We start from the raw sequence: 23,554 nt of genomic DNA on the forward strand, positions 1-23,554 counted from the left end.
TAACATCCTTGTCTGCAGCTCCGAGATATCATCAGATTACTGTTTCTTCCGTTGTGATCGTATTGTTCATACCAGCGATTTTTTTTCGAGGAGGAGGAGTGTTAATTGCCATAAAAAGCAATCTTAATTGTAATGCGGTCTCGTTATCAGATTACTTGAACAAGTCGTTGTTCGCATCATGCTTTCTACGCATTCAATATTCGTGAGTATATATCTACGTCCAAATTCAAGTCCCAGTGCATATCTCTTACTAACGCCAGTTCCGAACAAGAATTAGCACTTCTTGAATCATTGCCTGCTCATGAACTGATTCAAGTAAATTATGTCACGAACCTAAATGGACGTTTGCTAGATTTAGATTTTGTCAATGCCTCGGACGTTATTGAAATAAATGAAGCTACACAGCCATTACTGCCGATGGATCCTCATCACAAGCCATTTGTCATACTGACTCACAGTTGTGGCAACATAATGAATAATCCAGAACAACAAAATGTAATTATTCAGATGGACTTTAGGCGCGCCGATTTTCAAGCACTGAATAGTGCTATAGCTTATATCGACTGGTCGCAGCATTTTACTGGTAATACAGTCGATGCAAATACAGCAATCTTTTATGAAAAGCTTTCTGAAATATTGAACTGTCATATCCTTTGTGTACGTCGTACGCCAACTGAAACGAAGCGGAAACCATGGTGGACTGCTGATCATCGTCGTATGAGAAACAAGCTGTGCAAGTTAAGAAAAAGTTTTTTCAAATAAGGCATAAGGACGTTAGGCATAAGTACGTTAGGCATAAGAACGTTAGGCATAATGGACGTTTGGCATAATTCTGCCTTCTTTATGTCATGGGCTGTTCTTTGGGTAATTTTATGCCTAACGTCCATTATTCCCCTTCGTATATTATGCCTAACGTCCGTTATGACTAACGTCCATTATGCCTAACGTACTTATGCCCAACGTACATATGCCTAACGGGGTACACCCGTCGATAGTACTCACCTGCGACATATGGAATGTACAAGAGTTTATTGACCAAAACACACACTGAACACATGGAACAAATACAGCGAGACTTGAAGCAAAACCCAGCATCACTCTGGAAGTTTGTAAAATCCTTGAAAGCTAGTCCTAAAATACCAACCAATGTTGAGTTCAACGAAGTGACTGCCGAAAACTGAAGCCACAAGCATTTTCGCCGACTTCTTTTGGCGAGTTTACAATGAAAAACAACCAAATATTCACCTTGGATGTTTTCAACACGTACCTACTTATGATCTAAACTTTCCCTGAAGTTTTACCATAGTCGATGTGCACAAAGTTTCAGCAGAAGTATACGCTTCCAAAGGGCCTGGTGTAGACGGTCTAACACCATTGTTCCTCAAAAACTGTGCCTCGACATTAGCTTACCCAGTAACTTGCCTCTTCAATCAGTCGCTCACTGACAGGATTTTTTCCAGTATTTGGATAACACCTAGAATAGTACCTATACACAAAGCTGGAAGTCTTTATTGTGTCGATAACTATCGTGGAAGATCAATACTTTGTTCCCTCGGAAAAATTATGGATGAGATGGTTCGAAACCTACTCACTAGAATAACCAAACATATGATATCGTTAAATCAACATGGCTTCATGGAACATCGATCAACTACAACAAATCTCATGTGTTATATCAATGTTGATTCTGTCTATGTTGACTTTCTAAGGCATTCGCTGTCGTTCCGCATAACTATGCTATAGAAAAGTTTAAACACATGGGATTACCCGATCATATTGTCGAATGGTTGCGTTCATACCTGACAAATCGCAAAGCATTTGTGAGTATCAATGCAGATTGCTCCGAAGAATTTGGGAATAATTTTCGACTCAAGGATTCATTCGCAGGCACACTTCAGCATTCTCGGACATTTACACTCTGAAATCACTTTCTTTGTGCGCTGGTTTATAGCCTCATGGAGTATGCAGTCCCGATCTGGGCTCCCTACCATACGGTACACGTCACTTACCGGAAAATCGACCGAGATGTATGTTGATAAATTTGGAGACGCTATAGGCCCGGAGAAAGAAAATTCAACGGTTGTTTGTATTTGATGTGTTGGAGGGTAATATCGACTGCCCGGAGCTTCTACAAGAGATTAATATTATTGTCCAACCTCGCAGGCTCCGTAATCTTCCGTAATCCACAGAATCCAACGGAAATATTTCAAGATTCCAATAAAAATCTTCTAGAGATTCCGAATGGAATCCTCCAGGAATTCTGACGGGAATGTTCTAGGAGTTCCAACGGGAATGTGACTGAGACTCCGTCGGAAATTCTCCAGGAATTCCAACATGAAAGTCTCCAGGGATGTAGAAGCAAATCGTCGAAGGATTCCGAAGCAATATGTCGAGGGGTTCCAAAGCAAATTATCGACCCAACAAACAGTTTTAGCTGAATAAGCTAGTTTTACAGCTGAAGAAGACTATTTTCGGCTATGTAAGCGCTTCACACACCACCACTGTTTGTTGGGGAGGCACTCCAAATTAATCCTCCAGGGATTCCGTAGAGAATCCTCCAGTGAACTAAGTCTTCGAGGAATTCCAAAGCTAACCGTCGATGTATTCTGAAAAGTATCGTCGAATGATTCCGTAAAGAATCTTCCAGGGATGTTGAAGCAAATCATCGAAAGATTTCGAAGCAATTCGTCGAGGAATTTCGAAGCAAATCGTCGGAGGGATTGTGATCGTCGAGGAATTCCAGAGAAAATCATTGAGGGATTTCAAGGCAAAACGTAGAGAGACTCCGAATTAAATTATTAAAAAAGTGCTCTGAAAGAAATCGTCAAGGTATTCAGAAGCAAATCTCCGAATGATTCCGAAGCAAATCCTTCATGGATAATGAAGGGTGTCCCCACAGATTCCCATGGGTATCCCTCAACGATACCGAAAGGCATCTAGTGTGAATTCTTCTGGATTCCGGTTGGAAGTCTTTGATGATTCTGAAATGAATTCTTAAGAGATTCCAATAAGAATTCTGCTCAGATTCTGATGCTAATTCCTCTGGATTCTGATGAGAATCCTTCTCGAATGCTGTTTGGAATTGTCAATATTATCATGCTAAATAAGCGGAAGTCTGCTGATAAATTGTCATTCCAGTCCGTGAAGGTTAATCACATCGCTTTGACTGCTGGCGATTGCTTTGATTGATATTTTGGTGGCTCTCCGTTGTTGTTCATATCAAGCTTACTTTGATGCTTTCAAGTCAATTAGATCTTTCAAGTCAGATTAGATTAGAGATATTATAGCCTTTTAATCATTACACCAAGTGCAATTTCACTGCCACACAAGAATCTTTTTCAGAAATGAGAAACAAGCCCATATGTCTTCTACTTATTTTATTATGATAGGGTGAATATGGGAGATAACTCTTTTGTCTTCAAACTTTTTTAGTAATTCATCATGCTATATGTTGAAAATTGATTTCACTGCTAACTAACTTTTCAAGTCCTAGAGGGGTTGGAACACCCCCGTCCTCCTCCCACCTATATACGCCAATTACCATTGCCATTTACACTGGGCAACCAGCGCTTGAGACATGTTGTGTTCGCAAGACAAAAACTATCAAGACCAAAATGATGGACCTTCGAAATAGGGAATTTACCCATAAGGTCCGTGCTTTCACAGACTGTGCTAAGCCCAATTGACCTTTGGTCGCATTACATAGACAATAATGGCTATAAGGATCGCTTGTTAAATCCTGCAGACCGCAACGAAGGCCGCCGAATTCATCGGTATCAGGAAGGAAGACAAAGGAGCATCATCCCTCATCTTGGCTGATCTGCTTTGGGTAGAAAAAAAAGACACATCGCACCAAAATGCGAATATCTTATTTCAACGTAGAATCTCTTCATTACTGTGATTTTTACTGTACAAGAAGTTCATCACTTATAAAACAAAAGTAAAATTGGAACCGAGAAGGACATCGCAGTATCAGACACAGAGACTTGATGAAAATAAGTCATAAGTCGACAAAGATACAACAGGTTAAGGCGATAGTCGGTAATCGTCTAGAATGATGATGTTTCAATAGGCTTCGTGCACCACACGATTAACTGCGGTGTTCCAAAACGTCATTATTAGCACTAGCATTAGCATTGTTACGGTGTAATTCGTAGATTGGACACTAGTGATACTTATGTTTTACTTTTGATATCCTTATCTAGAATGCTATCAGAAATCAAGAAGGGGAGTGGACCTTGATTAGACAAAAATAACAAAAGCATGAGGATTACTACTCATGGCCACGCTCATCTTCACCGTAACTAGGGAGAGGAAGGAAGTGTTGATGTGGTACTTACTTAACGAGAGGCCACCTACTTAGCGACACCCTCATAAGTATCACGGAGTTGGATAATGAGGAAGGTATTCGTTGGGTCAGGATTTGCCTGTAGCCTGCAATGTAACCGTGGGAAATCTTACCCCGTAACACACCACGTAAAGGTGTTTACCCAGCGTTACGGGTTATAACTGCGGTGTTCCAAAACGTCGTTATCCACAAAATCGATAATGGAATATCTCATTATCGGTCAATATCGGTAATTTGTTAAATTGATTAAATATATTCAGGATGCTTCTGATTTTCACTATACGATCGTGGATTACAATATTCTGATGTTCAATTATCTGCAACTTCTTGAGACCAAATCGAATCAAAATAAATCCTTAAACGTCTAATACACACTTACAGGATGATAACAACCACATTTTGATCACATATTAACAAGAAGTGTAATTGTCACAGACAAAAACGTGTTTGCTTTTGACAAACTATTTGACCGAAACGACTGTCTGAGCCTTCTAGGCCAAGTGAATTTGTTTTTACCTAACCCAATAAAGATAGTTGCTTTGAAATTCTAGACATCGTATACCTACCAGTATATCCACTAGAGAAATGTTTCGAAATTTTTAACGTATTGAGCTATTTTGATTTAAATAAAAGCAGATAACGGCTTAAGAATAGTTTCAATATTATCCTATTCATAAGGTGGCATAAGAATTATTCATTTTGCGTAGCATAGCTGAGGATAGCGGGTAATTCAATAAATTATTCTGCGATATATCCTAACTATGTCGCGAATGGTAAATTTCACACGAGATCTCTGTACTAAAAACCATCACACTCATTCAACCGACTTACTTTTCACTTTCAAACTTCAACATATAGTGGTCTCTCAATTCCCATCGACTGATCGTTTTCCATTTCTATCGTTTCATGGTGTTGTAAAATAAATGTTGAACATATAATCTGTTCTCTGCTCACACTGTCTATACAAATTACAAACTACATATTTGTTTTAGCTAATACCAACATTTACCGAACTCAGCCAAACTAGAAATCAGGTGATGAATCAGCGGCGTACAATTACAAGGACTCTTCAATCACTCGATCTAGCTTACTGTTGCTTCCGTCGTCATCCTTGGGCAGCAGAACCTGCTGCTGCTGCTGCTGTTTCAACTGTTCGAGCGATACTTCGTCAACAGTGTTTCGATGACTCAATAAACTATTGCTAAAACTATCACTGTCGCTGTCTATGATACTGGCTGTTGTTTGCTGATGGTTGCTGCTGCTGCTGTTGAAATTGATGTACGTCACCATCGTGATGGACGTTTCCGTCGATAGCGTGGACGCGATGGATGCTATCGACAGCGACGACAGCGATGATTTGCGGCTGCTGCTGTCAATTCTACTACTAGTACTACAGGGAGCTCCAGCGGCTTTGGTGAGTGCTATCTTCTGCCAGGCTGCTGGTAGCATCATACGCTAAGGACTGTTGGGACACTCGAAGATTCTCTTGTTTATCAGCGGCGACTGCAGGTGCCGATGGGGATGACTTCCTCTCCGCGGCGTATGGCCAGATTTCCTAAATTACAATTACGGGGTCTTGATTTACTACAGGTGGAAATGCGAATGGCAGGGGTTCGGTGTATTTGTGAGTCGTGTTGAAATGACATTTTTATTGGGGATGATTGGAGGGACCACGTGGGGGTAAAAAAGGGGTAATTGTACATGTTGTAAGAATCTGGAGGACATTCAACTTCTGGGTAATGCAATGCAATACTGTACCTGCAGCGATTTTGCTCGTTCTCAGGAACTGGCCTTATCCTTTTTTAGTGAGAACGAGCTCATCAAGTTTTTTAAAGTCGCTCCAATTCCTTTTCCCGGTGTGTGGGAATCAGCCGAGTAGCGACCACTACCTTCCGGGTGAGCATCGAGACATTTCTGGTATCGAAGCTGGAAGAGACATTCCACATTTCGGTTCAACTGACGACATACTAATTTCCAAAAAAAAACTCACCTTGCAAGCAGCTTCTATCGTTTTGCACAGTGCCCCGCTAGATGGTTCGCAGTGAAACACGTGTGCTACAAATTTGTCTTGCGCCGTGTGCATGATAAACGCACAATTCTTGATATTCTTTCCAATTCCCAAAAAGCTAAGATACCTCACTCTACATTCGCATAACAAACGTGCCTCCGTGTCCTGGAATCGAATAAAACTTCTTTGTAATGCGGCATTCATAAACTATGCGAGGTGAACCGTTAACCCACCGATGTATTCACACTGATCATACTGGGAGCCACAGAAACGTTAACGCCGTCCCAGTTTTCCACCGGAATGCTGGTAACAAGCTTGTCAATGGCATCATTCAGCACCTCCATGCCGGTGGGTTGATCAACTTCGAGCGAACCGAGATATTGCGCCCTCAGAACCTTTTTCGGTTCCTCCATTGGAGTGGGAAAAGATGCCGCTGTTGAGGAAGACAGTCATTATTGTTAAATGTGGTGTAGAAACACACGAGTACGTACGGTGTCGTATCCATCGTCGGTTCTCGGTTGGTAGATCAGTAGGACGTATTGCACAGCGGGAGCTGCCCGAACTAGAACTGCTCACATCGAGCTGGAGGGATCGTTCAATCATTATTCGCTTGCAAATGTCTCTGTAGATGAAAAATATATAGATTGAATGGTAATGTATTTAAATTGACTGTAAAGTTTTTGAGCATCATTATAGACATCACGTATATAAAAACACATATAGTAGATCAACCGATTTTATTAAGTTTATCAAAAGACAATCTTCAAAACCCAGATTAATCCACCTAACGTTGGTGGAGCCCTTCTTGCGCATAATAAAAATTAGAATAAACAAACGAGTGAGGTAAAATAGCTCTTTAGGGGTATATATTTTACAAATTCTATCAGCATGAGCATGAGCATGAGCATGATGACCGTGCATTTCGTAGTTGCTACTCCGTGATCGACCAGAACAATCGCAATTGCACAGGGAACCAATGGATGGAAGCATGGGATTTGCTCTCCAACCTCAATGTGCACAGTCCGAGAGCTCTAGTATTTTTGGATAGTCGATAACGGCGCTGGCCACGTCCTCACGGTCATCGGGGATGGGAAGGAATTGATGATGCAGTCACTCGCCCACTGCAAGCCGAGAACACCTCTGCACTCGCCACGAGTTCCTGCGGAGTTTTATTGGAATCTTGGGGTTAAGGTTTTATGGCAGAGGTTCGTCTTGGTTAACGGGTTGCCAATGTGGTAGTTATGAAAGGGTGGTGTAGTATTCTAATTGGATGCCGAAACGAGCTTTTTTCGCTCATTTCGAATTCTAACAGTTACCTGCTAGAACTAATCAAGTTGTAGGTATAGGGATAGAAGATGGAAACGGTATGAAAGCTCATTTCCAGTTCTAGCGATTGCTAGAACATGAGAATTATATGAAAAGATACAAAGTAGGAGGAATGGAACGGGCCTGGGATTGAACCCACGACATCCTGCGTATGAGGCAGAAGCGGTAGCCATATGACCACCAAGCCCGTTTAGATTTTACAAATTCTATCAGGGGAAAAGACGGCTTTGGCAGGTTTTGTTCTATTATTGGCAGGGGGGTTTTTGTCGTCCAAACTTTATGAAATTTGGCCACGATATACTTTGATATGCAAAGAATGTTTAGGCCAAATTTGAGCATAATCAGTCATAAAAAACCCCCCTGACAATAATAGAACAAAACCTGCCAAAGCCGTCATTCCCCCTAACTCATATCTATTTGAGAGCATTGTAGTGCAGCAGTTTCTGCAAAAACGAGTTTCCTTCGATTTTGAAAAAAAATCCCAAGGTCCAAAAAACAATACTTTTTAATAATTCTGGAACAAAATGGCCAATTGTGCCAATTTTTAATACGAAACAACTAGACCGAATTCCGAGTACCAAAAAGTGTGTCTCACATTTTTGAGCACATACTCATACACACATACAGACATCACCTCAATTCGTCGAGCAGGGACGATTTGTATATAACAATATGGGTTTCCGAACTCGCCACCGCTGGATTGGCAATCCTACGTATTTGAACGCGAGACTGGAAACCCAGATGTTGGGAAATAATATAATAGTACGCCGACACCACATTAGTTCGTTTCTAATTAAAGAGTCCATCGCGGGACATCCCGGGATCAAAAATCCCGGATTTGTGAATAATGATATTTCCCGAAACCCGGAAAATATTTATTTTGGAAATTTCGAAGACCCTGGCATACCTCAAGACTACCTACTTCTAGAAAACAAATAACTTTTATTAATCAAAAAGTCTTTGAATTCTCTAAACCAGCGGTTCTCAACCTGGGGTACATGTACCCCTGGGGGTACCTTCGCTGGCCCTAGGGGGTACCTCGGACAAAAAATGCGTTATTGCGAACGTATTACAATTCCAATCAAAACTCATTGATACAGTTTTGATAATTGTGTATTTTTATTTCAAAAATTTATATTGCACATAATATGCTCTGCGATCAATAAATTCCAATTGAATTATGCCTTCCACAACCAGTACATTGTATGAAAGGCTGCGGAACAAAAGATCGAACGTGCAAAACGTCGAATGAAAAAAAAAATTATTCACTAATGCTCGGTTGCTTTGTTGAAGAGGATTAGAAGCATCATTCTACGCATCTCGGAAGCCTTCTTCCAAGCAGCTCGGAGGCCTCCTTTCAAGAGGTTTGGAAGCCTCCTCCTTTCAAGTGGATAGGTTGCCTCCTTTCAAGAGGCTCGTAAGCCTCCTTTCAAGAGGCTCGTAAGCCTCCTTTCAAGAGACGCGGTAGCCTCTTTTCAAGATCCTTTCAAGAGATTCGGAAGCCACTTTTCAAGAGGCTCAGAAGCCTCCTTTCAAGTGACTGAAAAGCCTCTTTCAAAGAGGCTCGGAAGCCTCCTTTCAAGAGGCTCGGAAGCCTCATCTCAAGAGCCTCGGAAGCCTATTTTCAAGAGGCTCGGAAGCCTCCTTTCAAGAAGCTCAAAAGCCTCATTTCAAAAGGCTCGGAAGCCTCCTTCCTGGCTCAGAAGCCTCCTTTCAAGAGCCTCAAAAGCCTCCTTCAAAGAGGATCAAAAGCCTCCTTCCAAGAGGCTTTGAAGGCTCCATTCAAAAGACTCGGAGGCCTCATCTCAAGAGGCTTAAAGGCATCCTTTCAAGAGGCTCAAAAGCCTCCTTCTAAGAGGCTCGGAAGCGTCCTTTCAAGAAGCTCAGAAGCCTCCTTTCAAGTGGCTGAAAACCCTCTTTCCAAGAGGCTCGGAAGCCTACTTTCAAGAGGCTCGGAAGCCTCCTTTCAAGAGGCTCGGAAGCCTCTTTTCAAGACGCTCGGAAGCCTCCTTTCAAGAGGCGCAGAAGCCTCCTTTCAAAAGGCTCGGAAGCCTCCTTTCAAGAGGCTCGGAAGCCTCCTTTCAAGAGGCTCGGAAGCCTTCTTTCAAGAAGCTCAAAAGCCTTCTTTTCTAGAGGCTCAAAAGCCACCTTTTCTAGAGACTCAAAAGCCACCTTTTCTAGAGGCTCAAAAGCCTCCTTTCAAGATACTCGGAAGCCTTCTTTCAAGAGGCTCGGAAGCCCCCTTCAAGAGGCTCAGAAGCCTCCTTTCAAGAGGCTCGGAAGCCTCTTTTCAATAGGTTCGGAAGCCTCATTTCAAGTGGTTAGGTTGCCTCCTTTCAAGAGGCTCGGAATTCTTTTTTCAAGAGGCTTGGAAGCGTCTTTTTAAGATGCAAAGGAAGACTCCTTTTAAGTGGCTCGAAAACCGCCTAGGCTCTAAAGCCTCTAATCAAGAGGCGCGGAAGCCTACTTTGAAGGGATTCAAAAGCTGAAAGGAGCTTCCGTTCAAAGGGCTCGGAATTATTCTTTCAAGAGGATTGGAAGCCTAATTTCGAGAGGGGGTACCTCAATTAATGCAAAAGTTCGAAGGGGTACCTCTCAAGAAAAAGGTTGAGAACCGCTGCTCTAAACATTGATACACAGTTGTTTTTTACCGTACTTCATGGAAATATATGCCAGAATCTGAAAACCAATAACAATTCGTCAAACAATACAATCAACTTCCTTAAACTACAAATAAGTCCTTTCAAGCTTAACCAACAGTTGTCTGCTTTAATAAGCAGCCTTTAGATAAAAGTACCAAAAGCATTTGTATGTGTTATATTTTTATATTGTAGGCCCCGACCGAAATCAAAGCCGCAACATTTGCGCGAAATTTCCAAGCACTAGACCTATGCACCGGTTGAAAATGTATCGGTGGCGGTGTCACGCCGTTGGTAATCGACGGCAGCGTTGCAGCGACGTGGGTCGGCGTGAGCTCATTTCAAGTAATTTCGAATTTCTTCCACAAATTCTTCCGTAAATTCCACCAGGAAGTGCTCTGAGAGCTGCTCCAGAAATTGCTCCAAAAGTTCCACCAGGAATTCCTCCGGATGTTCCTCTAAGAAGTGCTCCAGAAGTTCCTCCAGGAAATCCTCTGGAAGTTCCTCCAGGAAGTCCTCCAGAGGTTTTTCCAGCAAGTCCTCCGGAAGTTCCTTCAGGAAGTCCTCCGGAAGTACCTCCAGGAAGTCCTCCGGAAGTTCCTCCAGGAAGTCCTCCGAATGTTCCTCCAGGAAGTCCTCCGGAAGTTCCTTCAGGAAGTCCTCCAGAACTTCCTCCAGGAAGTCCTCCGTAAATTGCTCCAGGAAGTCCTCCGGAAATTCCTCGAGGATGTCCTCCAGAAATTTCTACAGGAAGTCGTCCGGAAGTTCATCCAGGAAGTCCTCCAGAAGTTCCTCCAGGAAGTCCTCCGAAAGTTCCTCCGGAAGTTCCTCCAGGAAGTCCTCCGGAAGTTCCTCCAGGAAGTCCTACAGAAATTCCTCCAGGAGGTCCTCTTGAACTTTTTCCAGGAAGTTCCTCCAGGGAGTCCTCCGGAAGTTCCTCCAGGAAGTCCTCCGGAAGTTCCTCCAGGAAGCCCTCCAGAAGTTCCTTCAGGAATTCCTCCGGAAATTCCTCCAGTAATTCCTCCGAAAGTTCTTCCAGGAATTCCTCCGAAATTTTAGAAATTCCTCCGGAAGTGTCTCCAGGAATTCCTCCTAAAGTTCTTTCAGGATTTCCTCCTAGAGTTTTTCCAAGCATTCCTAAGGAAGTTCCTCCGTGAATTCCATCGGTAGTTCCTTTAGGAATTCCTCCCGAAGCTTCTCCAGGAATTCCTCTGGAAGATCTTCCTCCTCCGGAACTTCCTCCCATAAATCCTCCGAAAGCTCGTCCAGAAGGTCCTCCAAAAACTCGGCCAGGAGTTCCTCCGGAAGCTTGTCCAGAAGTTCCTCTAGGATTTCATCCAGTAATTCCTTTAAAAAAATTAGAAATTCCTCCGGAAGTTCTTATATAAATACTTCAGAAAATCTCCAAAAAGTCCTGTAGCTTTTTAAATAAATTTCTCCAGAAATTCTCTCTCTAAAAACACTTCATAAATTACTTCCTCCAAGAACACTTCATAAATTACTTCGCAAACTCTACAGAAATTACCACGAGAACTCTTCAGACATTTCTTCTGAATTCCTTCCAAAGTTCACATGAAATTCCACTAAACCCACCTCCCGGTAATTCTTCCGGAAAATTGTCCAAGAATTCTTGGAAAACTTCTTATGGCAATAAAATTGCGGAATCTAGATCTAGAAAATCTTACGCGCATTCCTCTGGGACTTCTCCACACGAGCCAATTCGACCTATCAGTCGGCGCTTCAACGAATTCTTCGACATGTTTTTTCATGTTTTGTCGATTTCTAGACTTTTTCCGTACCGCTGGCCACAACCAATTTATTTAAGTTGTATTCATTTGGACATTTGTTGTCAGTTGGATAATTTTATTAAATAAACAAATAAATCCAGGCATGTAAGATGTTGTAAGGTCTCCAAATTGTCCTGGAGTTCTTATCAAATGGTCTACCAAATCAACCACGACTTTCATGATGTTTCCAGTCGCGATTCTCAGCGATTTTTCTTAAAGAATCCCAGAATAAATTTCCTATGAAATTTTCAAAAAAAAAATCTCCTTGGTTCTTCTTCTAGACTTCTTCTTATTGTTACTTGAACGTCAGATAACAACTCCAAGATCTTGAACTGAATAAGCATAGTTTAGCGGTTCATCACCGATTACGTAGTTTCATAATTATCACCGTGAGCGGGCACTTCTTTCGATCAAAACTTATGATGGAACACTTTAACACGCTTTAAATCATGTAATTTGCCCAACACCAGACGAGAAGCGATGTCTAGCACCCTTAGCTTGATGCATACTGACGATTTATCGACGACAAACATATATTTGCATGTGGTCTGCTCATAATATGCAGTTGCCTGCAACATTGAGGACCACACCGCTTTTTTTGTTGGGGCGTAGAACCACTGCGTACATTGAGTTGAACTTTTGTGTTATACCCCTGATTACTATTAACTATGTGTTCGCATCTTCTAGGTTGATCACCATTTGTCAAGTAAACAGCCTAATACGCGTATTTTCCCAGTCCGGTATAGTTGAGTTAATAAAACCCACTACCTTTCCAGGATTTGCAGTCCAAATATCTCCTGGTTGCATAAAGCCACTATTTAGAAATTTAGATCTACCCTTGTATAATGCATCACAACTGCAAAGCAGATGTTCCGAGGTTTCACGTTCCATGTTACAGAAACGACAGATATCATTCTAAATCTGGTCAATATTTTTCAAGTGATATCTGTTCGGGCAGTGTTCGGTTATTAGGCCAGTAAAGGTGCAAAGAGCTCTCTTGCTGAGCTCTAAGAGCTTTTCGGTTACTTTAACATTGGAAATTATAAATCTCTTTGATTGAGCACACTTTTCGGCAACCAACCAATTGGTCATCAACCTTTGTGCTTCCCAGGATTTTAATTCCATACTACAACGCTTAAGAAGAGGGAGAATAGTAACGATCCAAGATTTCTTCGCTATAAAAAAATCCGCTTGTGAACCATTCAGAAACAGAGAAGCCTATTTTGACCGCTAGTTTTCTATCACACATATTGGACCTGAACCAACCAAAAAGCCCACACAATTTGAAGATCCTACAATATTTCAAATGCTTGAATTTGAGATGCAAATAAAAGACAAATACTCGGAGGACATAATGAGGTTGATACCGCGGCTGGGGACATCAGGTTGATTCGGTAGACCATTTAATTCAAATTCCAGGACAATTCGGAGATCCAAGAACTTCATTGTGTAGTTTACAATGAATTCAACAAGTTCGCAGAAGATAACATAATTTGGAACATTTTCTGTAGTATTATACACCCTCAGGGTTCGGATTTATCACTCACTCACGCGATAACAGATCTCTCCACCATCCATTTTATCCGGATAAATTACAGTGCGATAAAATCCGGCGAGGTGATGGTGCGAAAAATAGTTATCCTTCTTCCCATGTTTCGCAAAAATCAAATGCTGCTTACTTTGCCTCTCCAAACCGATTGAATCTGCTGACGATGCGTCACGATAAGTGGAAGGTTCAATACAGCAGTTTTTCACTTCGTTCTCAATAAATTTGTGTGGTAGCATGGTTATAGTGGGCGCTCTAAACATTTTGAGATTGTTTTGGGTTAGAAATCCACTGCGGTTCTAAATTTTTGTAAATATGCTTGTAAAATTTATCTGGAGAGGCGACGAGAAGGAAAATTTGTGGCGAATTTATCACCCGCCATTCTATCCGGTTAAAAATGTTTAATAAGGCTTTCAAAAACAGTAATTTTCACTCACAACGTGGCTTATAACCTGAAATTAAGCAATTAACTTTGATTTGTCTTGATATTCCCTTGGGTGCCGAGAACCGTCCATGTTTGGGTGCCGACAACCATAATTAGCAATCATTCTGAAAATGTGAAAATAAAAGATTGATAGCGAACGCTACGGTAGCATTCAATATTGAATCACAAAATATAGTAAATTTATTTATTCTTTATTATAGAGGTCTTCAGCTGGTTCACCTCTCAAAATAGAGAAAATTTACTCAATGATCGTCTTCCGTTTTGTAACACTAAGCAAATAACCGAAAAAAAACTTCTGAGTTTTTTTTCACATGATCTGAAAACCTTTTCCTTGTTTAACGAAACATAGGCTTAGGTAGTCGGCACAAAAATATCGTGCTTATATAGCGCGTGCTTGACATGTGTCAAAATGTCCATATCTGTTATCTGTCAGAAGTAAAGTAAAGATGCAGAAACTCGACCAGTGCCAGCAACCGACCACCTTTCGTGTGTATATAAAGTGTATATTTTGGACCTCATTTCCTGAACTCGTCAAATGATACAAAATTTATAGGAATACAGTCCCGCATAAACTATCCATTCCTCTTAGAATCCATTCTAGCTGTGGTGCAAATCCCGTTTGTTGCTATGTAATACAATATATGTGTCAAGTCCACACCAAGACGTCACTTTATTTTATCTCTTCATTCAATCGAGCAATTATCTGGACAGAACTTTTTATTTGCACACCCTCTAGTGCAGGAACGATTTTTTTTTGTCTAAGAGTGCATAGGTGTTAGCCTTGTAATACACGAATGCCAGAAAATGGAAACTAAGAAATTTCGAAAGTGATAACTGTGAAAGTGCTTAATGCATAGATATGAAGCGGCAATGTCCTAGTAGGGGATGTAACGTCATCTAAGAGGGAAGAACTCATACTTCTTCTTCTTCTTCTTCTTATTGGCATTACATCCCACACTGGGACAGAGCCGCCTCGCAGCTTAGTGTTCATTTAGCACTTCCACAGTTATTAACTGCGAGGTTTCTAATCCAGGTTGCATTCGTATATCATGAGGCTAGCACGATGATACTTTTATGCCCAGGGAAGTCGAACCAATTTCCAATCCGAAAATTGCCTAGACCGGCACTGGGAATCGAACCCAGCCCCCCTTCAGCATGGTCTTGCTTTGTATCCGCGCGTCTTACCGCACGGCTAAGGAGGGCCCCAAGAACTCATACTATAAATAATAAAAATCAGACCCTCCACAAGTTCCGGTCTCCGATAAGCTGATAAGCGAACTGTAATATTCTTCTGAAGCAATATAAGAGTGAGAAACGCATCGAACCCATTCATTGTGCCAATCTGAAAAGTCCAACCTGTTTGAACCAGAATGAAAGCTTCGGTATTTGTGATTCTGTTTCCATTCTGTCTAGCGGTGAAAATCAAGTTGGAAAATTATACTAACACATTTGAAAGTGATTTTCATTCTTTATTTTGTCAATGCTGGTGTTATCATTGAATCGCATCTTTTCAGCAACATTCGGATGTCTGCAGCTCAGTACGAATGATGGCTGTCGACCTTATCTGTCCACCAACAGATTCAAACACCTCAGGACAACGGTAAATAACGTTACCATTATGAGGATGGGTGTGATGGCAGCTGAAGGACCGCACATCCGCTTGTCAAAGATCGAGTATCCGGTAGACGCTAAAATTAATGAAATCGGTAATTATGCATATACAGCTTTGAATCGTGCACACTGATAATTTCTCTTAATTCAGTACTTTCTGCTTGGAACAATACGGCAAGTGAGATGCGAAGTTACGTACGCAAGGCAGATGGAACTTTAACGGATTATCAACTGCTGAAACGTATCAGTACCCCCGGGATGTTGTCACGGTTCTATCCGATGCTGTTTACGATGGAAATAGACCAGAATGGAGTTGTCAAACTGGTTAAAGATGGACACAGGGTTCCGTTGGTGGAATTCCAAGATCGAAACCTTTCGTTTAACTATGTGGGATTCTGTACTTACAAAGCACCGGCCACATTCTTCTTCGATTGTCCTCTTGTTTAATGGATAACAGTCGAGCTTCCATCTTACTTATTTTTATTTCTTTATCTTTAAGTTCAGATTTTAGGCCAAAAGTAAGTTTCATCACATTTTAATGTTTTGATTTGAATTCCAAAAATAATTATATTCTATAAATAATTACCAAAAAATATAGGTTCATTCTTGAAATTTGACCATGAATTAGTTTAAGAATCGATTGAGCACATGGAAATCTCGAATTTCCTTCTCTAAATTGAAATTATTGTCATGATTTTTTATGTGCAGAATAAGTTTCCAGAACATTGTTGACCTCAAAAATTCGACCATGCCAAGTTATTTATTGTATACCAGTTTTTAAAGAATAAAATGACCAAGTAGTGTAATTGTCGCCGAAAAATGCAAATAACAAGCAACAAAAGAGAATAGCGATAAGTTTTTGTCTTCATCTGCAGATGATAAGGACAATGTTGCGTTCCATTTTCTCTGCAACAAACATGGAGAAGTAATTGTTGTGAACTTTTCAAACTGCGATAAGTTGTATATTACAGAAGTAAAATACAACCCATGTTAACAGATTGTTAAGTTTATAACTAATAATTAATAACTGATACTTATTTAACCTTCTTCAGCTAGGAAACAAGCTTATTCAGCTAAAATTGTTTGTTAGGCTTTTGAATTGCTAAAAATACCGGATTGTACCGAACGTTCTGTCTATCTTTGTGTATTCCTAATGGATTCTCGATCTGCAGCTAGCATTATTGCTCGGCAAATTCGAGTTCTAGTTTTTGAGAAAAGAATTTAACATGAGTAAAGCTCACGTCACAAATCATAATATGCAGAAGGAACATGTATTTAAACGCCCTTGGAAAAGCCTGAACATTTCTAGGATTTGAGACAGAAAACTAAAAAAAATTCTGCGTCCATCGGTTTCGTTTATTTTAAGAAATGTTATGCAAATTTGACAACATTTTGCATATCTCAACCTTTTTGTCTAACTACTGTACGAGTAAAAAATGGACACAATAATGTGTTGAAGCAATCACACCATCATTGGAAATCAGTCGATTTTTCTCATTTTATAATTTGGGCAACAAAATATGGTATCAAAACGTATCACGTTTTTTTCTTGGTTTTTCGACCGCCCCTCCTCCCATGAAAGATTTATTTCATACAAATGATTTTTTATTTATATGGCGCGTCAGAAAACTATTTTCAATTGCTTTGGCAGTTAAACAATCCTGCTGTTCCGATTTCGAAATCTGTGAAATGATTTAAGAATGAAACAATTGTGAAATTAAAAAAAATAAAGCACTAATTTTTCCGATTTTTCCCCCGCAAATTAACTTAACGCCCACACCTCCGCTAACATCCAAGCCAACAACTAGCGCCATTGGAGGTGGCTACACTGCTGCAACATCTGTGCCGTTTCCTGACCCGGACAGTCGTGGAACCTTGAGACCGAATTCCATACCCCAACCAGAACTTTTGAACCAATCACAACAACTGTGTCCTCGGTAACTAGCGCGCCAGTAAACCGGACGTTATGACCCCACCGGGACGAGCGGGTCGACCTCGGCACCTAGTGCTTAGCTAATACCGACTGTACATATAAATGGTTGCTACTCCGTGATTGATCAGAAGTGGTGTAAATTGCACTTCGATACAAGTGAATAGTGGTTGGGATTTCCCAACTAACATTTTATGTCAATGTAAATGTTATTTCAACTCGTCTATACGGCTTCAAGCTGAATATGTGTGCTATACATATGATCAAGAACTTCTATTCAATGATTTTACCAGCAAATCTGGCGAATCTATTCAGCTGTTTTTGACGTGCCTGCACAACTACTTTACAGCATGTTACACAATTTTGTCTCAATCTTTACTAAACCATTTAGTCATATAATTCGATTCAATGGCGCTTATTCAGATTTTTTGAATCTGTTCAATAAGTTTTATACAGCCACTGAATTCAATTTGATTAAATATTATTTAAGAAAGAGAGTAAATTTCGGAGTTTATTTAATTTTTATTTGTGAAATGCCAATTTTGTTGCTATCTAGATTCGAACTCCTGATCTCCTGATTCAATGGCTGCTGCTTTGTCATCACTGTCACTTTGACATATGTAAATAACAAAGAAAATTATGGATGTGCTTCTTCGCATACCCCATAGTTTGTTTTACTAACGCTATTTTCAGATTCATGCTGTATAAATGTTAGGAAGAGGCCTACATGCTGCTTTCAGCACATATGCTTAAAAACTATGCTTTCAGTATTATTTCAACCATTATTCAAACATCTATCAGCATGTTCTGTTGGCTAACTTTTATGCATCATCAATCGATGAAATTGTTTTTAGGCAACATTTTCTCAATCTGTATAGATGCTACTCTGCTGCTAATCGTTTAACAGTAGCCGTCAACAGAAATATTGCTTCTAAATGGCCTGTTTTCTTACACTATCTTTTAGCATTAATGACAGCGCTTTGTCAGTTGCTATAAGAGCAGGTGAATACCTTTGTAGCTGCATTATAGAAATCAATAGCTCATACACAGCTCCGGCAACAAAAATCAAATGTAAACATTGCGGTTTTGACGTTCCATACTGATAAGCTATTAAAAGAAGCAGTATAAGGTTTACTTAAACGTTGTGTAATCTTCAAAGATACTAAAGTTGCCTTAAAGCTTCGTTAGTTCATTTATAGCGTCATTACGCTATATTGTTAGTGCTATAACAACAGCGAAAACGTTTTCGTTGTGAATGCTACTCATCGTAATATGGGAAGTTGCTAACAAGCAACTCAGTTACATACATGAGCTCTTAACCGATAAGCTTTGTTGCTAATTCAGACAGAGCTGTTTTATGACTATATGAAAGCTGCATAAACGATAAAAAATGACTAGCTGATAGATATTTGGGTAATAGTTGAGTTGAAGTTGTAGGGATTATTTGCAGAGGCTTTTCATTTATTCAGCATTGGCTGCTTTTATTCAAATATTATACAGCCAAAGGCTAGAAGTTGAAGCTTTCAGCTCCAAAATTGTTAGTTGGGTTGCTATCTATTCTCGAAGTGCACATTTCAGCAACTCGCAAATGTTGACCAATAACAGCGCCGGTCAAGTCCTTACAGTCAGTTGGGAAAGGGAGGGAATGTCAGTGTGTGTTTATTGTTGCTACTAGAGTCCGAGGATACCTTTGCATCTCCACAATTACCACGGGAAGGAAGTTGTGTTAGTTGGGAGGGGTTATCAGTAACAAAGATCGGGATTCTCCATGGAAAGTAATGTGACCTATGCAACTTCTATAAAACTGTATTAGCATTTCCTTGTCTTGTTCAATCGTTTATCCTTCGCGAGAATAAACAAGCAATCGCTAATGCTACGTTTTGACAGCGCAAGTGAATTGAACAGCTCAGTTGAATTCAATTGACTTGCCAAAAGTTGAACATGTTCAACTTTCTTTTGGTTCAAGTGAATTGAATTAAGGTGTTTACACGTTCAGTTCGCGTTCGATTCAAGCGACTTGCTCAATTCACTTGCCTTGTCTAAACGTAGCATAAAAGTGAGTAATTGTTCATTTGAAATTGCTTTCTCATTTATTCACTTGCACAACGAAAAACTAAATATTTCTATGTTCACGCGATCGTTCTGTGTGATAGAGGGAAAAGGTCGGACGTGCACTCAGTAGTCGAGAATTTTAAGAATTTAATACAATCTTTTAAATCTATGTACAAATGCCAAAATTTGACATAAATTCTGGAAGGCTTTTATACAGAAAAAATGATTCAAACTAAGATTAGACGCTCTGATATAAAAACATTCTAATAACTTTGAAATTTTTCAAGGTAATTTTCTCAGCGTGATCAAAATGTTACATATGGCGATTTGAAAAATTACCCGAGAATTGAATAAAACTGTGAAAATGGGTAAAAGAAACATCCTCGCCGGTTATCTGCTTATCTATTCCGAGAGTTTTAGAGTCCTAAATTTCAGCTGATCAAGAAAAAAAAAGAAACTTTTTTTTTCTAATGGCTTAACACCAGCGGAAAGCCATTTGAATATTTCAAACCGGATAACGGATCGGTTAAACGTCAATCGGCAAAAAATCACGTTCCCCCGTTAACTCGCTGGACAATCCTACTCGTGTTCCATACCATACTGAACCAGCAAGAACCAACACTCGCGCACTCCGCGGAAACTTTTCCGAAATCGAAATTCGTAATTCAAATCGAAAAAAAAATCGAAGGCGAGAAAAATTTCCTGTCGAAATATTAAACACAACCGACAGCGTGCAAGACCTACTTCGATCGTCAATGCGCCATTTCAAGCACTCCTGGTCGACCTAGGCACCTAGTGGACGAAGAAATGTCATGCAGGAGAACTTGTCCAGAGCCCCCGGTAGTCTCCCATCGATTATGTTACCCCTCCAGATTTTTTCGGGGAACAACAACCCAACGCATCACATGGTTTCGGTTCATCTAACGGTTCATCATTCGCCCCTACCTTCTTCTGGTTTGGAGACGATAGCACACTCTTTCGTTAAAGGTCAATCTCTGTCGCCAGTGGAACATCATCGGCTTATGGAACAACCTTCCCTATCTAAAACTGCTTAGCCATGACACCCCGCCCCGTGGATTATTGGTATTAAGGAGCCTTAATCCACTGAAATGTAAGCTAAGATTCATGCACATGAATGGAACAGTATTATAAGCGTAATTCCACACGTGATATAGCCTAAATGTATATAATATTTGACGTGAATCGTCAATATTGCATACAAGTTGTAAGCAATCTTGTTGGGAAGAGGACCATTTCAGCGTAGAAAGGCGTAAACTTCCACTTGTTAAGTTTTACGCGCTGTTTATATTTCATTATTTTTTTTGTGAGGCTCACATGACTCCATGGACTCCGCTTCCTTGGCAGGAAGAAAAAGTGGACCATCAACCCTAGCAGCACCTAGCAGCACAATCCAAACAGATTTGGTTGCAGCTACTTGAGTGTGACTAAATTCAGATGTATATGGGTCACAGAACCTTTTGTGCAACATATGTGCTGCTCGGGAAGATAGTTTCAAATATCCGGCACCCGAAGGTGATTGGGGTCTATCGGGATATCCCATTATATGTACATCAGCTCGACAAAGACCCTCCAGTTGCAGGAATCCGTCTCAAGGAAAGTTACGTGGTCAGTGAGGTAAATCTCTATTTACCTTGTGGCTCTGTACTGGGCATTCAGAGAAATGTAAGCGACATTATCAGCGACTCTCCCGCCTCTAGCCACCGCCATCGACGTGACCGCAGCCAGTCGGTCAATACTCCCGTCTCTTGAATGAGAAGTGCCCACTGACTTATTCGGTTTCGGTCACTGTCCACGCTTCGCCCCGGGCATCAGCCGGAGGCCAAGCTAGTGCTACAATGCCGCCAGCTGGGACGCATATGATCACCAACCACCTCTGCTAAGTCCCGCTGGGATTGGTTATCCCATGATCAAAAACCTTCCACCCTGTAGCATACTAGCATATCATGTCGGGAAAATCCAACAATCAGCAATAAGGATAAACCCATTAGCATAAATTATCGAATACCTAATTAGCTACCATTATCTTGTCATTGTCATTTGTCTACGAAAAGTACTCTTTACGGTTTTACCTAAAACAAACCCACTAACGGGTTTTGCCCAAAACATCACATTATAAACATCAACAATAAACGCCTTAACCTTAAGCACACTTCCAATGTCAGACACCACACCGTTATATTATTATTTTACCTACTCACGTGTTTGGGTCACGTACCTGAACGCAAGAAGACAATTGTAAACTAGTATTTAAGAAAGATACAATAAAGAAACGACGTTCATTCTTACTCAAGTCAAATCCAGACGGACATGCTGTCCGATGTGTTGTGAATCTGTTCAAGTTATCACCACCCGTGCAGGAGCACACTTAATGGCGAACCGTGACTCTAATCGGCGATCTAGCCTTTGCTGTTAAAAGTGTCTAAGTAGCTCAGTGCGATCCGGACTTATAATCGGCAACCTATAGTTATCAGCGGAAAATTAGTGAAATCAAAGCCTGAAAATGTGGTTCGGTGACACGATAATCAACCATAATGAGAACACCATCGAAGTGCGAGTGATAGCGGGCACGTTTGTTATTATGCTAGGCGTACTGGTCGCTTACATGTGTATACGCGCTCACAATAAGTTCACAAGTGCGAAAATCCGACAAGCCGCCCAGGCGGAGATCCAATTAAATAACATACGCACACAGTGAGAACAAAAGTGCACACGCAGAAAAACGAACTAATGATAAAACTCGCGTGCGGCGTAAGGGCTGTTGGCCCATAATAGTGACGACGACAACAGAGGGCAGTACGTCCACTCATTTAGTGGAAACTACCGAAAGTGAGGAATACTTACAAGTGCCAATGGAACAATTTAACATCAATGAAAACGTTATGTACTTAGCAATAATCGCCACGTTAGCGATAGCGGTGATAGTGCTTACAATCATCATTGCGCTATACAAACACAAACAACAAAAGAAGAAAAGTGAACAAGCAAAACTGATCAAAATAATCATAGCGACAGCGCAAGCCAGCGCGGTGAAGGATAGTGAAATGCAATAAGTCAGCCGTAGTTAGCAACATCCAATCATCACAACAAGGGGCGAACGGTCGAAGCCAGACCACCCTACGAGACGCTACAACGAGTGCGGAGACATCACACATTGTCAGGGGCGAACGGTCAAACCTGACCACCCTGAAGACTGCCGGTGCCAGCAACCGTGGTAGCAGTAATACCGTTATACGAAGTAGTGAAAAACATACAGGTATGAAAAAAAAAAAAAAGTGCTAGAATATATTTATAATTCATATGATAAGCAATGATGGACTAGTGTGATGTGGAAAAACAATACTAAAATTCTTTCAACGACAATTAAAAATTTGTTATAAATGTAAAATCCTTTTATTTGAAACTAAATGAATAGACTGAGAACGATCGATGAGTACGTTAGAAGGGAACATACAAATTTGTTGAAGAATATAAAACGTCCTCGGTCTCTACAGGGAATACTAGAAAAGGGCGAAATACTCAAAGATTTTTAAATGAATATAAATCGGTCTTAAACAAAAACAGGCGTTGTCTTTCGGATACACAGTGGAACGACGAAGTGAAAATTTACCAAGCGTTAAAGGCTCGATACATGGAATGTACTAAAATCTTAGAAAATACACAAATTTTGAAAAATACGCAAATTTCCACTCCGTCCAAACCTACTCTAAAGTCTGTAGCAAACTCGATAATTTTTTGTAAAAGGTTAAGTGGAAACTTCAGAACGTGGGAAAATTCCCCCACCGTTTCCATCACGTCTAATCCAACCCCAATTAGCAAGCAGAACCCTACCACCATTTCAATC

The 23,554-nt window shown here is 40.6% G+C and overlaps 2 protein-coding genes across 2 annotated transcripts in view; one reads left to right on the forward strand and one right to left on the reverse strand.

Moving 5' to 3' along the window:
• Nucleotides 1-5,876: 5,876 nt before the first annotated feature.
• LOC134224142 (protein Fe65 homolog) overlaps nucleotides 5,877-23,554 on the reverse strand; it is a 71,226-nt gene continuing 53,548 nt past the window's right edge. Inside the window, exons 8-12 of the mRNA XM_062703404.1 lie at nucleotides 6,848-6,978; nucleotides 6,590-6,789; nucleotides 6,339-6,521; nucleotides 6,107-6,274; nucleotides 5,877-5,903 (exon numbers count right to left, since the gene is read on the reverse strand). Coding sequence (XP_062559388.1) covers nucleotides 6,128-6,274; nucleotides 6,339-6,521; nucleotides 6,590-6,789; nucleotides 6,848-6,978 — 661 coding nt within the window. The 3' untranslated portion in view covers nucleotides 5,877-5,903; nucleotides 6,107-6,127. The remainder of the gene's footprint in view (nucleotides 5,904-6,106; nucleotides 6,275-6,338; nucleotides 6,522-6,589; nucleotides 6,790-6,847; nucleotides 6,979-23,554) is intronic.
• On the forward strand, nucleotides 15,396-17,740 carry LOC134224139 (uncharacterized). Its single transcript, XM_062703399.1, has 3 exons — nucleotides 15,396-15,554; nucleotides 15,614-15,805; nucleotides 15,862-17,740. The coding sequence occupies exons 1-3, from the start codon at nucleotides 15,470-15,472 to the stop codon at nucleotides 16,155-16,157; spliced, it is 573 nt and encodes a 190-aa protein (XP_062559383.1). The 5' UTR covers nucleotides 15,396-15,469; the 3' UTR covers nucleotides 16,158-17,740.

Source organism: Armigeres subalbatus, chromosome 3 (assembly GCF_024139115.2).
Source record: "Armigeres subalbatus isolate Guangzhou_Male chromosome 3, GZ_Asu_2, whole genome shotgun sequence".
NCBI classification, from domain to species: Eukaryota; Metazoa; Arthropoda; class Insecta; order Diptera; family Culicidae; genus Armigeres; species Armigeres subalbatus.